The 15923-nt window shown below is 37.2% G+C and overlaps 1 protein-coding gene across 1 annotated transcript in view; it reads right to left on the minus strand.

Annotated features, from left to right (window-relative positions):
- Positions 1–15923, minus strand: part of PIK3R1 (phosphoinositide-3-kinase regulatory subunit 1) — a gene marked incomplete at both ends in the record, with an annotated part of 47612 nt that overhangs the window by 19969 nt on the left and 11720 nt on the right. Inside the window, one exon of the mRNA XM_079548520.1 lies at positions 1113–1205. Within this exon, the coding sequence (XP_079404646.1) occupies positions 1113–1205 (93 nt within the window). The remainder of the gene's footprint in view (positions 1–1112; positions 1206–15923) is intronic.

Here is a 15923-nt window from a genome sequence, read left to right on the forward strand (position 1 = left end):
TAACAGAGACATAGTCTCTTCTAAGGAACAGGCAAGTCTTGGGTTACCACTGACAATCTGTAGAGCCCAAAACCTCAGTGTGTAAACAGGGTGTGTCACATCACTATCATAAGAGAGGACATATGCATCATGTAGTGCGCCTCAGAATGCACTTGACTAAAGAATATCAATGCAATGCTTGCACATGAAAGATTCTGTTTACAATTTTGCTAATTCAGGGAAAATACAGATGACACAAGAAATGAGACAGTACCCAAGGATGCAGAACGCCAGCAATCTAATATTGTCACTGGTGCTTCCTGGAACCTTCTTGGTTATGCTAACTGTTGCTGAACACTGGCCCTTTTCACTGATATTAGCAAACTCTTCCTCATTCAGTAAAATACTACAGTCTTCCAGTGTCACAGCACTATGTGAGAGCCCATATTCACAGGGACAGCAATCTGTATTGGTAAGAATGCCACGTATCTCCTCACTTCCAAGGCCACTGAAGGAGCAACACTGCTCCTAATCACACCAGTACTATGAAGGAAGTAACATAGAGAAGCCAGGAAAAGACTGAGGGGGCAAAAGAAGTAGAAGACAGAGACATAAAGGTGAAAGCCTCTAAGGGACAGAGAGATGCAACACAAAAAAGTTGGAGAGCAAAAAAACCATAAAAATTATCACCGACTGTCTCAGAACACAGCAGTAATAAAGATCTGCCTCCTGAAGTATAAAAACAGTTCTAACCTTTTCATATTCAGTTGTGTTGTTGTTTTTTTGTTTTTTTTTTTTTTTTTCTGATTTGGAGAAAAAAATTACTTATTTGGCCCTGTATCCAATGAAAGGTCATGATGCTTCTTCCACAATCAGGACTTAGGACTTTAGCGGGTTAGGAAAAGGAAAAAAAAAAAAAAAGATCTAATCCCTTCTTCTTCTATCTTTGCTCAGGTCAGAATTGCCTCTCAGCAGAAACCAACACAACAAACCTTAAACGAGACTATTTTCATCTGAGTTGGATAATGTGATGCCTTAGCAGCTCTAGGACAGGGAGATGTCAATTCTGGATTTAATTCTGCAGCCTTGGCTCACACAAGAAATAAAAAGTGGAGGATAACTCCTCAGCCTACCTTTCTTTTCAATTGTCTCTATTATCTTGATGAGGATTGGTGGAGCAACATCAGGAGGTGAAAACTGCTCCGTAAGATCCGGAAGTGAAAAAGCTGTAAAAGAAGAAAAATAAAAATAAGCCAAGCTACACTTGAATTCAACCATCAGTTATGAAAATCATGACATAAAATGAAACCAGTTCATTTTTAAGCAGTAAACAGTTCATCTTATCAGCTGTAAAAGGCTGTGCAAACATCTCACTTGTCAGGCTTAAGTAAAAACGCTCCAAAACTCATCAGAAAGCTGTAAAAAATTTTGAGGATTGTATTTTTTGAGCATTTTCTTTCAGCAAATTCCATCAATCCTAAAATCACCTTTCATTTAACACAGGAAGGAAAAATACAGTAGAAGTCTGACACCTATGGGAGGACAGAAACACAATGCAAGACAGGAAAGAAAAAAATATTCCTAAAATATTTACATCCAGTGTATACCAGGTGAGGGAGAAACACATCACCATATGGGAGCTGAGGATCCACTAGGTAAAAAAGGTGGGAACAGCAGTAGAAACAGGCTCATATTCACAAAAGACGCTCAATTATATAGATACAGAGAGGCACAGATATTCTTCAAGCCTAGCAGTGTCAACAGTGTAGGTATTTTTGAAGCAATGATTTTCTTTTCTACAATTATTGGTTAAGGATGAATGGTGAGCTAATCAGGAAGGAACACTTTGCAGATCCAAATAACCCTGCATAACATCTCCATACAGACTTCACGCAATGGTTTCTTTGCTGAGAGAACATACTATATAAACAAATGTTCTAACACTGTAGTGTGAGAGATGATCAATCTCTCAATGCACTGTTTTTGCCAAAAGAATAATTTAAAAAGTTTTAAAGAAATCTTTTTGAATTCCTAGAACACAAGAACGTTTACATAAAGTTATTATTAAACAGCTGCCAGAAACATCCGGCATACTTTGATGGCTTTTGGCTGATAAACAGAGCTTAACCATTGAGGTAAAATTTGTCAGTTGCCTAAACAGTGCTGATCTCTGCTCAATTAAATTCATCAGAACAAATGGTGCACTTCTGAAATGTATACATGCACATATCCATTTGCATGCGTGCGCACGATTCAATAGAACTATTATGATAACTAAGTAGAAGGGAAAAAAGAAATGACAGCAAAATATAAAGTTTTAAGTTAATATCTTTCAAATATGCAAAAATTTAACAGAACTGAAATAGCAGACAATTTTTTCACTAATTACATATCTTTCTAAAAATGTGAACAAATTGCAAGTGAAAAAGACAGAAATTACTGAAGAACTTTGGAAGTGAACTAAAGAGAAGAATGAAAGATAATGAATTATTTACAAATTTATAGTAGAAGGTGGCCCTTACAACATACAGCAGAATGCCTGAATAACAATCATGAATTACTTTCCAGTCCATTCATAACTGAGAAGGACACGAGAAAACATCTGTTAATCATAAAATTTTTAACTTAGAAGGCCCAGAAAATGAGAATTCAAGAGACTCAAAAGGGTTGCCTAAGGAGATCCCTGGCCTGCTGATGTTACTTTTCAATCACTCATAGAAAATGAGCAGACCCTACGGATCAAAGGAGTTCTTCTGCTCTGCTTGTAGCCTGAAAAGACAAGCAAAACGACTGATGACTACACGCTAGTTACACTAACAATCTTAAGGAAAATAAAGGAAAAGTTGATATTGGATTCCTATGATAAAACAATAAAAGGCAGCAGCGTAGCTAAGGATTGTCTGCATACCTTGTAGAGAATAGGTTCTGTTAAAAACCACACTACTTCCTTCTTTATGATGATATAGTTATTTTAAACATGCAAATGAGTTGACATAAACTCTCGAGCTCCATCAGATAGCTGAGTTAGTATAACTTCACAATTAAAACCTACACAAAAATAAAGGACATGTTAGTGTAGCTGATCAAGAAGTAGCTGACCATTAGACCTCCAAATGTAGTAATTAATATAGAACAAGCTACTCAGGGAAGGAGATGATGTATACATCTCTTACATCTTCAAACCACTTTCAGGTGCCTTCCTTTAGCTTAGCATCTTATCTTCTTCATCAAACACAAGCTGGTCTCAAATGCAAGACTATGCAGTCCAAGCAGCATCTCCTTAGGCATACTGTAATACTGAAAGATCATTTGATCAGATCACAGAATTCTTTTCGACCCCAAACTATGAATCTATCTTATGGTAAGGGCAAATCTACTGAAATAATACTGAAAGATCAGATCAGAATCATATCAAAGGGTATTCTAAGAAAATATTTGAAGTATGACACGTATTAATACACTGCAGAATGCTAAGGGCATAAAATACATCCCTACATGGCAGCAAAGCAAGAATAGGATTTAAGAACAGTTTACATACTTTTACTTAACTTTCTGCTCCCCTAGGTAGCCAGCTACAGTAAGTACTCTACTTCTTCTTAAGTGACAGCAAAGAAATTGCATCATCTCTGAACAAAGATGCACATCTCATAATTCCAGCTAGAGGCAGTGTTTCAAGCTAAATTGAAACTGCAAAAAGAAATGAGAGAAAAATAAGGAGAAAGAGCCACTTGCACTGAGTGGAAGTCAGTCTGACAGACATTTGAAACCTTTCAGTGACAGCATAGCAGCTCAAGGACGGTCCGTCCTGCATATTCAGCTGCTGCCCTTCCTTTCAGGCAGCAGAGAGAACTATGCTTTCTCACATGTAGCAAAACATGCCTTGAAAAGATGGCAAGGGATACTCCGCAAGTAGCTATAAGCAAGATGTATTTAGAAAGATAATTCGATTTGCCATAGATTTAAGGTGTTTTTTTGTTTTGTTTTGTTTTGTTTTTAACATGAGGGTGGGCTATGCCTGATAAATGAAGTTTAATCACTGAAGTAAACCAAAAGGAGAATCTAATCCCAGGTGAAGACTTCATGGGAGGAAGTCACTGCGGAGGAAGAAAGACGCCACACAATACTGCGCATCTGTCTCCACAGGATATAAAGAATGGTGCAAATACAGATCGTAGAGTGCCTCTCTTCTCATCTGTATCATCTGCTACTGAATCCCTCTATTGCACAGTATTCTTAAATAATTCTTAGATGACAATGGAAAGCTTCCGGAAACACTTACCTTCGTATTTAAGTAAAATCTGCTCTATTGAGCAAACACATTGGTTAAAATTAAGAATTTCCTACTGCCACCCTAAAATACACATCTATCAAAATACTGAAGTAGCAGTAAAATTTTAAAATAGAAATCAAGATTTCTGATTTCTTCTTTCCTATACCCCATTCAATTTCTCCAAAACTGGAAATTTTTATCAATCAGGGATGTTGCTGCAATTTTAGACATAAAGAGAGCCTTTAAAATGAAGAGAATCTATTCCATAAATAAATGAAACATAAAATATTTACATATTTCACTAAAAATCCAGGATATTCACCTCCCCATAATACTAAGCTGATGAGTAAAAGCTCAGTAGCAAAAGGACACAAACACATACACACAAACCAACCTCAATCTAGGCAGCTTCGGCATGGTAATGTCAGAACAATGCATCTAAAGATACAGTTACAATGCTCAACAGCAATGAATAAACTTTCACTTTGTAAGCATGTAGACAATTAATGAATGAATACTACCTAATCTACCTATTCTAGGATTTCCCACTCATTACTGTCATTGCCCCTATAACTAAGTTACTGCATCACACTGACTTGTACTTTAAACTCTACAACTTATGCAGAAAATTGAAAATGATGTTCAAGTTGGAAGATCTCACAAAACACACATCTGACAAGAAAGAAAAAAAAAAAAGACCTAGAATTTGTAAAATTGAAGCCAATTTACAACGTCTACATAAAATACAGTCAAATTTGGGAAATGTCCTCCATTTTCGAAATGTCAACAGGAAATAGCAGAGATTAAAGTAAAGAAAACTATACTTGTTTTGTAAAAACCATTTGAATCTTGTAGTCAGAATACAAGATACTCTTTAAGTAGACTAGATGAAGAAAATACAGCATATTTGAAGATTTACAGCTGGAAAAGAAATTTTTCACATAAGTCACTTCTAGTATAAGGCAAGGAAATAAATCCAACATGCAACCTGCATTCAGTACCTGATTTCAAATGTATCTTCTGTTTTGATGCATGCTGTAGCACAGCGCAGAGGCTTGGAGAACCAAATCCACTCTTAAGAATCTGAGCAACTTTGTAGATCCCTTTACTACAATCCAGTATCAGTTTTTCACTTAAAGCAATCATTTTTTTTTTCTCCTCAAATCCTGTAATCAACTACTTTTTTTTTTTTTTCTTCAAAACACGAAGGTTCTGAAAAGCTGTCATACACTTTTTACGTCTTCCTTCTAGTCACAAGTCCAGTAGTATGTCTCCAGATAGTAAGGAAGCTTCTGATGACACATGATAAAAGCTGGATTTTCCACTTGCTCTATTTTTACCTTGCCATAGTGAGAACCAATGAGAGGAACCACAAGCCAGGATTCTCTCCAATCTGTGAACTCTACACTCTCCCTGATACAGACAGGCTTGAACAGCATTAAGGCTATCGCAATGTGTGGGAGATGGGAACATGCCTAACGTTCAAGGGTTGCCAACACAGCTACAAAGTGCAAGATGAAACCAGCCCACAGCTGCACCTTTTGGAAGGGTTCTCAGTAAAAAGAGATATTTTAACATTAGTACCTGGCAATGGCAAGTGGAAATTTAAAGCTGGAATTTGGCTTCAGAAGTTTCTGAGCCAAATCCTTCATTACTGCCGAAAGAAAAATGAAAATGAATACATTTAAAAAATATACATGGCTTAAACTACAACAGTACAAACACCATAGAAATGATAGCTTAAAATGTAACTATATAAATACCATGAAAAAGAGCTGGAGTTCAATTTCTGGATATTTTACAGGAACTATATACTAATACATTTGAACTTAGTGCTGACTCAATTACTCCATGTATGTTATTTTTCAAGAGATGACATTTAAAGCTGTTTGTACACATTGCTTTTGATGACAACACAGCTGTACATAAAAGTCTAACATTTCCAAGCACAGGTCTTCAGATAATCATAACCAGCTTATACATGTGCAACTGTTTCCACTAACAAACTAAAGTATACATTCATAAGATTTTCACTTATCCATGTTTGCAAATCACAGATTCGTCCAAACATGAATGCTTTGACCAGCACTGAAATGAACTGAAATAAAAAGAACTGCATAATTAGCATAGAATAAGAAATGCAGAAATAACGGCCATCATCAAGCAAGTGGTGACCACGTCCTTCAGTGAGATCAATTAGCAAACAAGGAAAAAACAGTTTATCAAAAACATGAAATCCCTTTTCTCGCAGCACTGTCTGTGGCATAACATACAGCAAGATGAGGACAGTCAGTACCCATACTCACTACTGAAAGCTTTGGAGTAGGTATGAGCTTACTTTCTTCACTGAAAAGCTGTTATTCTGGGAAACAACCATGAAGATCCTGTAATCCTGGGAAGCACCAGGAGGTGCCTCTGAAAGGCTGATGGGGAAGCTCGATGCTCCACACAGATGTCCAACACAGGGCCACAGTGTACTCTACCACTTCCTCAGCACCTGCCTTCAACAGCACAGGAAGCACAGATATTGCTTCCCGTGGGAAGATTCCATAAGGGAATGAAATGAAACTCAGGGATGCAGAACACTTAATGATTAGCACAGGGGCATTTCACAGTCCTCTGTACGTTTGGTTATAGTTTTAGGAAACAGCCACCTCTGCAGAAATTTTTGGTAGAACATGTATGAGAAGAAAAAAAAAATTATCAATCTAGATGCTACAGAGAAAGTTTTCATATGGATCTGAGCTTTGGGTTCAACCAAGACAGGAAAAGGCAAGTCTGGCATTACAAATTACAAATACCACAGAGAAATTCACTCTGAGATCTGATGACTAATCTGGATTTGGTACCTATAATTTTGACATTTATCAAGAAAGCAAGCAGATACAGTATTTAGAACTGTCTATCTGCTACTAGCAAAAAGTTCTTTGGTGAAGAAAGATGAACAAAAGTGAGAGTGAAGACCAGGAATTTTATGTCACCGCGTGTCACAGATAAATCAAGCACTGTAATAGTCAGTAAATTCAGCTGCAACTGTTGGAAGAGAAGAAGACCTCTCTTCATGCTCCATGTGAACTGGGATAATTCAAGTTTGACTGCAATTAAATTCCTGTAGGTGCTGAACACATGACTGAAAATGGCAGGAGTGCTCAGCCGTCTCTTCCAGTACTTTAATTAGATATATTTTTTTAAAAATAACAATATTCAGAGGAAAATATAAAATAAAGTTTTAGGCTTCGGTGAATTTTGCATGTCATTGTGAGTAGCTTAGTAAGCCTGCTTACTATTATTTTTGTTTTTATTTTTTATCAGATGCCATCAACCAGGCAGACTCTGTGGACTCAGAATATCACAGAAGCCAACACTGCTAGAGGAGACTAGATCCAGGAGAAACACAGAGAGATGAAGACTACCCGAGCACTAGAAAAAGAAAAGCTCTGACCAGTAGAACTATTAGCACACAGGCTCACAAGAAGCCCAATTTTTACATAGACAGAAAAATGTCTGCGAGTCAAGATTTATTACTGTAAAAATGATCATACAGCTATGAAAGCAAATGGAGAAAGTATATGCTGTTGATATTACATGACTGGTGTACAACTAGGAAAAGTAATAAAAATACTGATTCAAAAACCTTGTCAGAAAATTCTTCTAAAAGATGTTGCCTGCCCAGTTTTGTTCTTCCACTAGTCAGCAAGCATTCATTATGTGCCAGAAGATGGAGTGACAACTTAATTCAGATGTTCTCTGCTAATGGTATACTGAACATTTTAGCCACTGCAAAAAATACAGATTGGTACTAGAAAAATAGTTTATCATATCTGCAGTCAGTCCTCTTTTTCTTTCAACTGCAAAGAAGAAATACCTAAAAAAGCAGAATATATTTTCTGGGCATCTCGATTACAATAAACTCTTATGGAGAAACAATACTCATTACTATGCTTCTGGACTTTAAATCACTTTTAAAAACATTCCTATTTCCTCTGTGGTCCTACATGACTAACATACAGGGACAAGATTTTTTGGAAGGGTTTTATTCCAAAAGGTGGAACATGACTCTGAACATGACTCTGAACTTCAGCCAATCCAAATACACTGATCAAAACACAAACCCAGCATCTCCAGAATCGTATATGTGAGGCAAGTACTGAAAACACCATTTACAAGCCTGAAAAAGAACATTTCAAACCAATTCTTGCAGAAAAATGGGTGTAATTTGTTACAAAATACTTAGCACTTAACAGAATGAGGCAGTCATTTCTCCAGGAAGACAAATGTATGAATATTACGATCAGGCCACTTATAATTCAACCCACTGAATCTACAAACGCTGGAATAAAAACTGAATGTTACTTCACTTCAAACAAAATATCTGGAAAAATACATAGTCAATAGTTTAAATCAGTGCATTAACCTAGACAAGTCACATACTTTGATACCTTCTATGTTTATCACCTACACGTACATACAAGCAATGATCCGACTGATAAAAATACCACGTGCATGCTGTTTATGCAAGAAGTTTGGGGAGCTGGAAGAATAAATTTCTCTCCTCATCCCTTTCTTGTAATGTCAAGCCATTCTCAGGGTAAGGAGAACAGGGGAAACTATTCGAACAAAGGGGAAATAGCCGAAGGCGCTTTCAGATGAGTACCATAAAGTTATCTGTAAACAGTAGATGGCAGAACTAAACAGCACAAAACTTTGACATAAAAATTTGTACTTTAGCTGTTCTCCCAAGAGAAATCTGAGGTTTCCTTACCCTTCTCTGACACAAGAAAATAAACACTCACTGCCCTGACAATTGAAAAAACTCATACAAGATAAAACAAAATGAAAGCTCAGAAAGAAAGGAAAGAAAAAAAGCTATATCTGACTGGTTCAGCTACATAAATATATGGAACATATAAAACCACCAAGTAACAGCAGTACAGAATACTCCTTCACAACAGTTTATACATCTAGCACTGACTGCTAATCATGTTTCACACCCGTTAATTTAATGTTTCATAAAGCTCTATTTCTATCATCTGTTGAAAGGGAAGTGATACTGCTTGTACTGGGCAGGAATTCTGTACATAATATTCTATCAGATTAAACCTCAGTAACTTTATGAATTATGAGCTGTCAAGCACTTTTCTCATCTGCCACAGAATATACTTCTTAGAAATAGGAGCTATAAATAAGGCAACAGATGTTTTTTGTTGGCTTCAACTGAAGCACAGGTAATTTTTTAAAAAACCAGTAGTTAACACTGTTCTATAAGACAATACTTTGCTTCCCTCTACTGGTGAGCTTTCGCAGTACTTCTTTTCAAACTGAATTCAAGACTTGAAATGGCGACAACTATTTTCAATTTGTATTAGCAAAATTAGAGAAGCAAGTAGCCCTATGCTGAAGAGAAACTGCACAGCTTATGAAAAATATACTAAGTGCAGTATCTCCTTGCATGCAGAACACTGCACTGTAATGCCACACATAACGTTTGAACTGCTTTGCAAAAGCAAACCCACTAGGAGCTGGAGGACAAGATGGGAGAAGTACCTGTTTATTAAACTGCCTTTTAAAGTGTTGTCAGATAAACAGAAACAGTAATACATGAAGTAAATAAGAATGCAGTAAAATAAGCTGCCTTCCTGCTTCTAAGCACAGAGCACACCATAAGCCAGGAAGCCAGGGTTGAGCAGTGTGGGAGCTGTGGACACGCATTGGGCCTTCCTTACTGCCAGCGTGAGAGAGGCACAGCATGATTCTGAAAACAGAGAAAACATTTTAAAAAGACAACACATACAGTTTGCATCCTATGGGTATCTTCAGGCTCCAGGCCAGCAGTCTGCAGTTAGAGAGAACACAGTACTCAGTTACTGCACACCCACAAGGCAGGGTAAGATCATGGAGGGGACAGCAAGGAGAGGGAGGTACAAGGACAGCCAAGAATTTAGATCCAGCAAAGTTCCAAACACCGTCTTTATTGTCAAAGGAAGGTTATGTACATTCCTTCTTCCTTCAGGACAGTAGCTCCATAGCTCCATAGCTGAAAAACAGCTGAGCTCCAGAAGAATTTGAGTAGTTCTGCCAAATTCTCATCATACATTGTAACTGGCAGTGAAAAACCTAGCATTCCAGCTAACGGCAATGATTTCATATGAAACCGTACACAACATCAAGAAGGAAAAAATAATGCACTGAATAGTCATGTGTACTGTGGACAGCACAGGTTAGAGGGGAGATAGCATGTTCCACTGACATCTGCATCTGGAAACTACTTAATAGGTTTTCTTCATACAACTTTCAGGTTTATCATTGCTAATAAGCACCCACATTGCAAAACTGGTATATTATTGTACTATACTGGTAGTGCTTGGAAGCCCTTATCAAAACATGAACAAACTTGTGATCATTCTGCCTACCTTACTGGTCTTAACTAAGAAATCTCTGAGAACTCATATCAGCTGCTCTACTGACCTTCTACAAACTTTCACAAAGATATAAAGCCATAATATTCTAGTAACTTACGCATTCTCAATTTAAAAAAGGTCAGACTGTAGTAAAAGGGTGCGTTATTTTAAATAGACAATATATAAATTCACAGATTTACACAGTAATTCACTACAGTCACTCCACAAGAGAACTCCCTGTTTTCTTTTATACCACACAAGCAGAAACAAAACTATATGAAAGAAGCATAAATATCACAATGTCAAGAGCTCAAAACTTAAGACAACTATGAAGCAAGGTTTCATGTGAAATTCCAGTTCTTCTTTCCACATCAAGATTCAGCATTTTTCCCATGAACATATTCTGCTTGTTTGAACATGCAGCGTCCAGTGCACTCAAGGCATAGAACCCACTTGAATAACAGAGGTATTTACTACCTTGGGCTTTAACTAGATTATATACAGACATATGATCTCCTAGACAGCTCCTTTTCTCCTGTTCACTTTCCTCTTCAAAACCGAGTCCTCCATTATTTCACATTCAACATCATGCAAGAGCACTTAGTTCCACACCTTGTTCTCTAGCTCTTCATAGCAAGTGGAAAAGCAAATAGGTACTTGTCTGTTCCTGTCATCACAAGAGACAGCTCCTACCTTTTAAGGGAAGGAATGCTGAGGTTCATCTCAAGAAGCAATTGAAAATTCGCTGTCCAGCCAGCACCACCTTTGACCTCTTCTGGGCAAGACTGTGGAGCATGTAATGGTAAGACTACATCAAAGACCTCCATGTGGAAAGCTTCAGTGATAATGCCAAGGTCCCGTATTTTCAGACATTTCACCCTCTTCACCTAAAAAATGTTGCCCTAATTTCTTCTGAGTACAAACTTACCAAGATACTACCTCAGTTGCCTTTTCACATAATCAGAGTGATGGTTAATATCAGTACTCCTGCAGCATCTTTTCCTTGTAACAGAAATACAGCTGCTGGATGGACATTCAGTGAAGAAGCTGGAATTCTCTCCAAAACAACCTGCCCCATCTTTACCAGATCCTTGTTCCTTACTCTTTCCTACTTTCTTTTTTTTTTAATACCGTCATTATTTTTTCTTATGCAAGGCTGTCACTGGTTTGTAATAATGATTCTGTCTTAGAAGCATCATTTAATTTTATTTTCACACTGTAATCAGAATACATTAAACTTCAGGACAGTATGTTTTTTGCTTTGAAACAATATTTTATTTTGCTACTTTTTTTTTTTTTTTTTTTTTTTTGCTGTGGAGAAACTAAGGTGGTGGAGATACAGAACACTTTCAAACTATCTGCTGGAAAGCTGTCTATAGGGAAAGAATAAGCTCTTCATTATGGCAAGGAAAAGATAATATGTATTACTGTGCTTGAGAAGTCAAGTTGTTTAGATCTGGAAGATTTACATAAAAGCACTGGCAGAAGCTGCTGACAGATAAAAGCCAAAACAGTTCCTTCATCTTTTGGGAATTATGGGAAACATTTATAAGTACACAAAGTTAAAAATAATGAGCACATAGCTGTCACCCAGGGGAAGGAAAAAAAAAAAAAAAAAAAAAACAAAACACCAAAGCAAACAATTGTAACAGTAATCCAGCATCAAAAGGAATTCTTTTACTTCTGGAAACTAACATATTTCAAATCAAGTATTTTTTCCTCCTTAAAAAAAAAAAAAAAAAAAAAAAAAAAAAAAAAAAAAAAAAAAAAAAAAAAAAAAAAAAAAGGATCTAGATGAAATGTAATCTTTTAAGAAAGTAAAACTGGGTTAATCCTTACTGCCATTAAACCATTCACTGATCTGACATAGATACAGAAACAACAACATTACTTGGAAATTCCTGAACTGGAGCTACAGAGAGTTAATCCCACCATCATCTTTAATTTCGTATAAAGAAGAGAACTCTCTGTCTGTTCATAATAGATTTTCTGACCCATGTCATACACCTGTCTATATTTCTCTACATAGTAATGCCAGTATTGATTTCTAATCCCATTAATTCATGCAATCATGATACAAAAAAGATGTTATGGAATATGCAGTATAGACACTTCATGCATGAACTTATAGGCCTCTTTTCTATAAATCAAACTTCATTCACACTGCAGTGTTAAAGTAACTGTAATTTAGATCCTAGTAGTTAAAGTGGTGAACTAATGTCATGGACCTTTACAAAGCAGCCAGAGACTGCTTTGACTGTGAGACAAAGAACTTTATTTTCTTACGGCCTAGCACACTGTGCTGCAGAAATTCGTACGGTAAAAAATGTGTTTATAGGATTTTTTTTTTTAACTGAAAAGAACAAAGATGGTGTAAATGAAAAGCTGGCATGAAAACTTTACTATGGTTTTACCTTTTCATCTGCAAGCCAAAGACTAACTTAAGTCAAGGGTAACGAAATACAGTGCAGGATTTCAATTTGCATTGTTAGTCGTCATTTGCAAATAAACTAGAAGAAACAGGCAAAGCATCTCTGTAAGAAAACCTGTAGTATTAACAAAGCACTTGAATCAGATGAATCCTTTTGCAAATTCTGTGCAACCCTGCAGCATGAAGGCATTTCTTAAGATTTAAATAATTAAGAAAAAAAAGCTTGAAAGCTTTCCCTCTTGAAAACAAGTACGGTGTGAAGGAGTGAGGATGAATAGAAGAGGCTGAACTAACTGCAAAAATATTCTCTACAAGAACTTCGAATACCTAAGCTGGAGAAGAGCTGTGCATAGAAAAAAAATGAATGCATGTGATTGAGAACTGACATGTTCTCAGTGATTTTTATCTAAGGTGATCAAATCAAAGCTGTGCCAGGCAGGCAGAAGCTCATTTTATCCTCTGCAAATGCTCAGAGGTGAGCTAGCTGCACCCTGAGCAGCTGCTTCCCTTTCCTTCCCTGCAGCCACTCAGCTCTAGCCTTTTCTGTAACAAGGGAAACCATAGAGCCGACGTGGGTATACCCCAACTTCACTGAAGAAATTTGAAGGATCGGGCCTTGAGCTGACCCTCCGAACTTGGGGTAGTACTGAGTAAATAAATGAACACGCCACTAACATGCTGTGAGTTTAAGTGCTACAAGTATACTGCATTTCTGAAGGCCTCTTCTTCCAAAAAACAACAAAACAGTTTGTCCATCATCTGCTCCTGACAAGAGATAAGGTTAGTTAGAAGACAAGCTATCTGCATCTGAAAATATGATGCTACCAATAAATCTGTGTTTCTACATAGTCACAGAGAAAGCTTAAAGCTATAATCACTTAGTTGTTCCAGTACATTGATTATGGGACACAACAAAGAAGTAAAAACACTTGCCTAAGTTGCACAAGATGTGATCAAATTTAAAAAAAAAAAAAAAAAAGTCTTCCAGCTATGACTCAGTAAGGAATGGGTGGAGGTTTGTGGGGCTGAAAGGCTGGAAGGAGTATGCTGCCTTCAGGGTTGGCCAGCAAGGATTGGGAACTGGCTGCTATTCTGTACAGAGGCCAGGTATATCATACTGGTTGTTTTCCTGCTACGCTGCCGGGGTAGAAAGAATAAAATTAAAATAAAACAAAATAAATGAACTCTTATACATCTGTTCTATTATCCTTTTCCAGAAGAATACCTCCATCTTCATCATGCCAAAAGAAAGAACCAGAGTAGTAGTTACCTTTACTTGACCCCAACAGAAAAATAGACCTCTTTCCTTTTTTATTTGACATTTTAGAAGAACATCTTTCTTTCCCTTTTTTTCTTTTTTTTGTTAATGTGGGCCATGCCAAGAAGCGTAAGGATGGCTCACTTGATTCCCAGATGGAGAATCCCTCCAGAAGCTAGCTCCCTGCCGAGAACAGAAGGAAGAGGAATGAATAAATTTTAAACTGACCTGATTTTTGTAATAGCCTTATGACTCCCTGTCTTTGAGGGTACTTCACATGACTTGCCTGATATATCAGAATCAGCACCTTTCTACCTATTCCCCCTTCTAGCTTTACCCTTCTAAACTAGCGGTTACATCTGTGAAGACTCGAGTCCTAATTAGCTCATCCACGTTCACTGAACTTTACTGAGACAGTTGCAAAACTCTTCAGAAACAGTAAATACAGCTGACAACTGGTCTAACTCATCTAAGCATTACTCCCAGCATGTACGTAATTCCTGCAGGACTCAGAATCTCCACACTGCAGCCTCACAAAGCGCTGTAACACTTCATAGTAAACCTTCCATAAATGTGCCACTAATTGCCTCTTTCAGATAGACCAATTTGAGCAATCACCTAAATCTAGGTCCCGTTTAAAGGGAAATATTTTTTTTTCTTACTTTCTCAGGGGAGACAGCCCTTCTGCTTCTCTTTTTGTTGAGTTTCGCTCCACCAATCAAGTCAATTTTCCACCAGTCAGCTTCCCACGTTTCAAACATCACTCTCAAACTGAGAAGTCTTAAGAGACAAGGCAAAACTACTGGTTATTCTAACAGCATCCAGTCAAGAACAAAAAACGCAAAACACGAAGAGAATATTCTGATCTGTACTGCAGGAGAATGTGAAGGGATGTGACTGGAAAGAGCAAGTGGTAAGCCACAGGTACAGACGCCTTGGAGATGCACATAATCAGCTTGTCTGGTCTCCAAAACCCTGGAATATTCTAAACTGCTATGAAAAAGGCTGTGGTGGTGTTTGGTTTCTGTTGCTTCTTTCCTTGCAGAACAGCTACAAATTATTTATCATCAAATTACATGCAGAAGCTTAACATATACTGGGAATCACTACTGCAGTTGTGAATCAAACTAATCAACACTAAGAGCAAAACTCCCAAGCTTTAAAGTGTCCACGTACACCAACATCTGACAGAACTCTATTTCAGAGTTTCAGAGGAAGGTGCCCTTTTTTCATATGAGACAGCAAAAAAAAGAAGCAAGAATGAAAGATTTCTGACAGGCCCCAAACAGGGGCACCAAATTGTACTTACACTGACAGAAGACTCTACATTTTCCAAAAAACTGAATTTGTCTTGAAATTAAATAACTTCGTGCTTTTACTTCATACTGGCTATCAACTTGAGCCCAAAAGAACAATCAGAACCACAATGAAGCCCAATTTTTCCTGTCTTTACAGCTTCTCAATGTGCATTACTTATTCTCTTACTCTCAGCATTTGTTCTCCCTTTCCTTCTGGCATTCTGTAATCCTGCCAACTGACGAGCTTTGCTTTTAATAAATAGATCTGCCAACTTAAACACCAGTCTCC

Source organism: Tetrao urogallus (assembly GCF_951394365.1).
Source record: "Tetrao urogallus genome assembly, chromosome: Z".
Lineage (NCBI taxonomy): Eukaryota > Metazoa > Chordata > Aves > Galliformes > Phasianidae > Tetrao > Tetrao urogallus.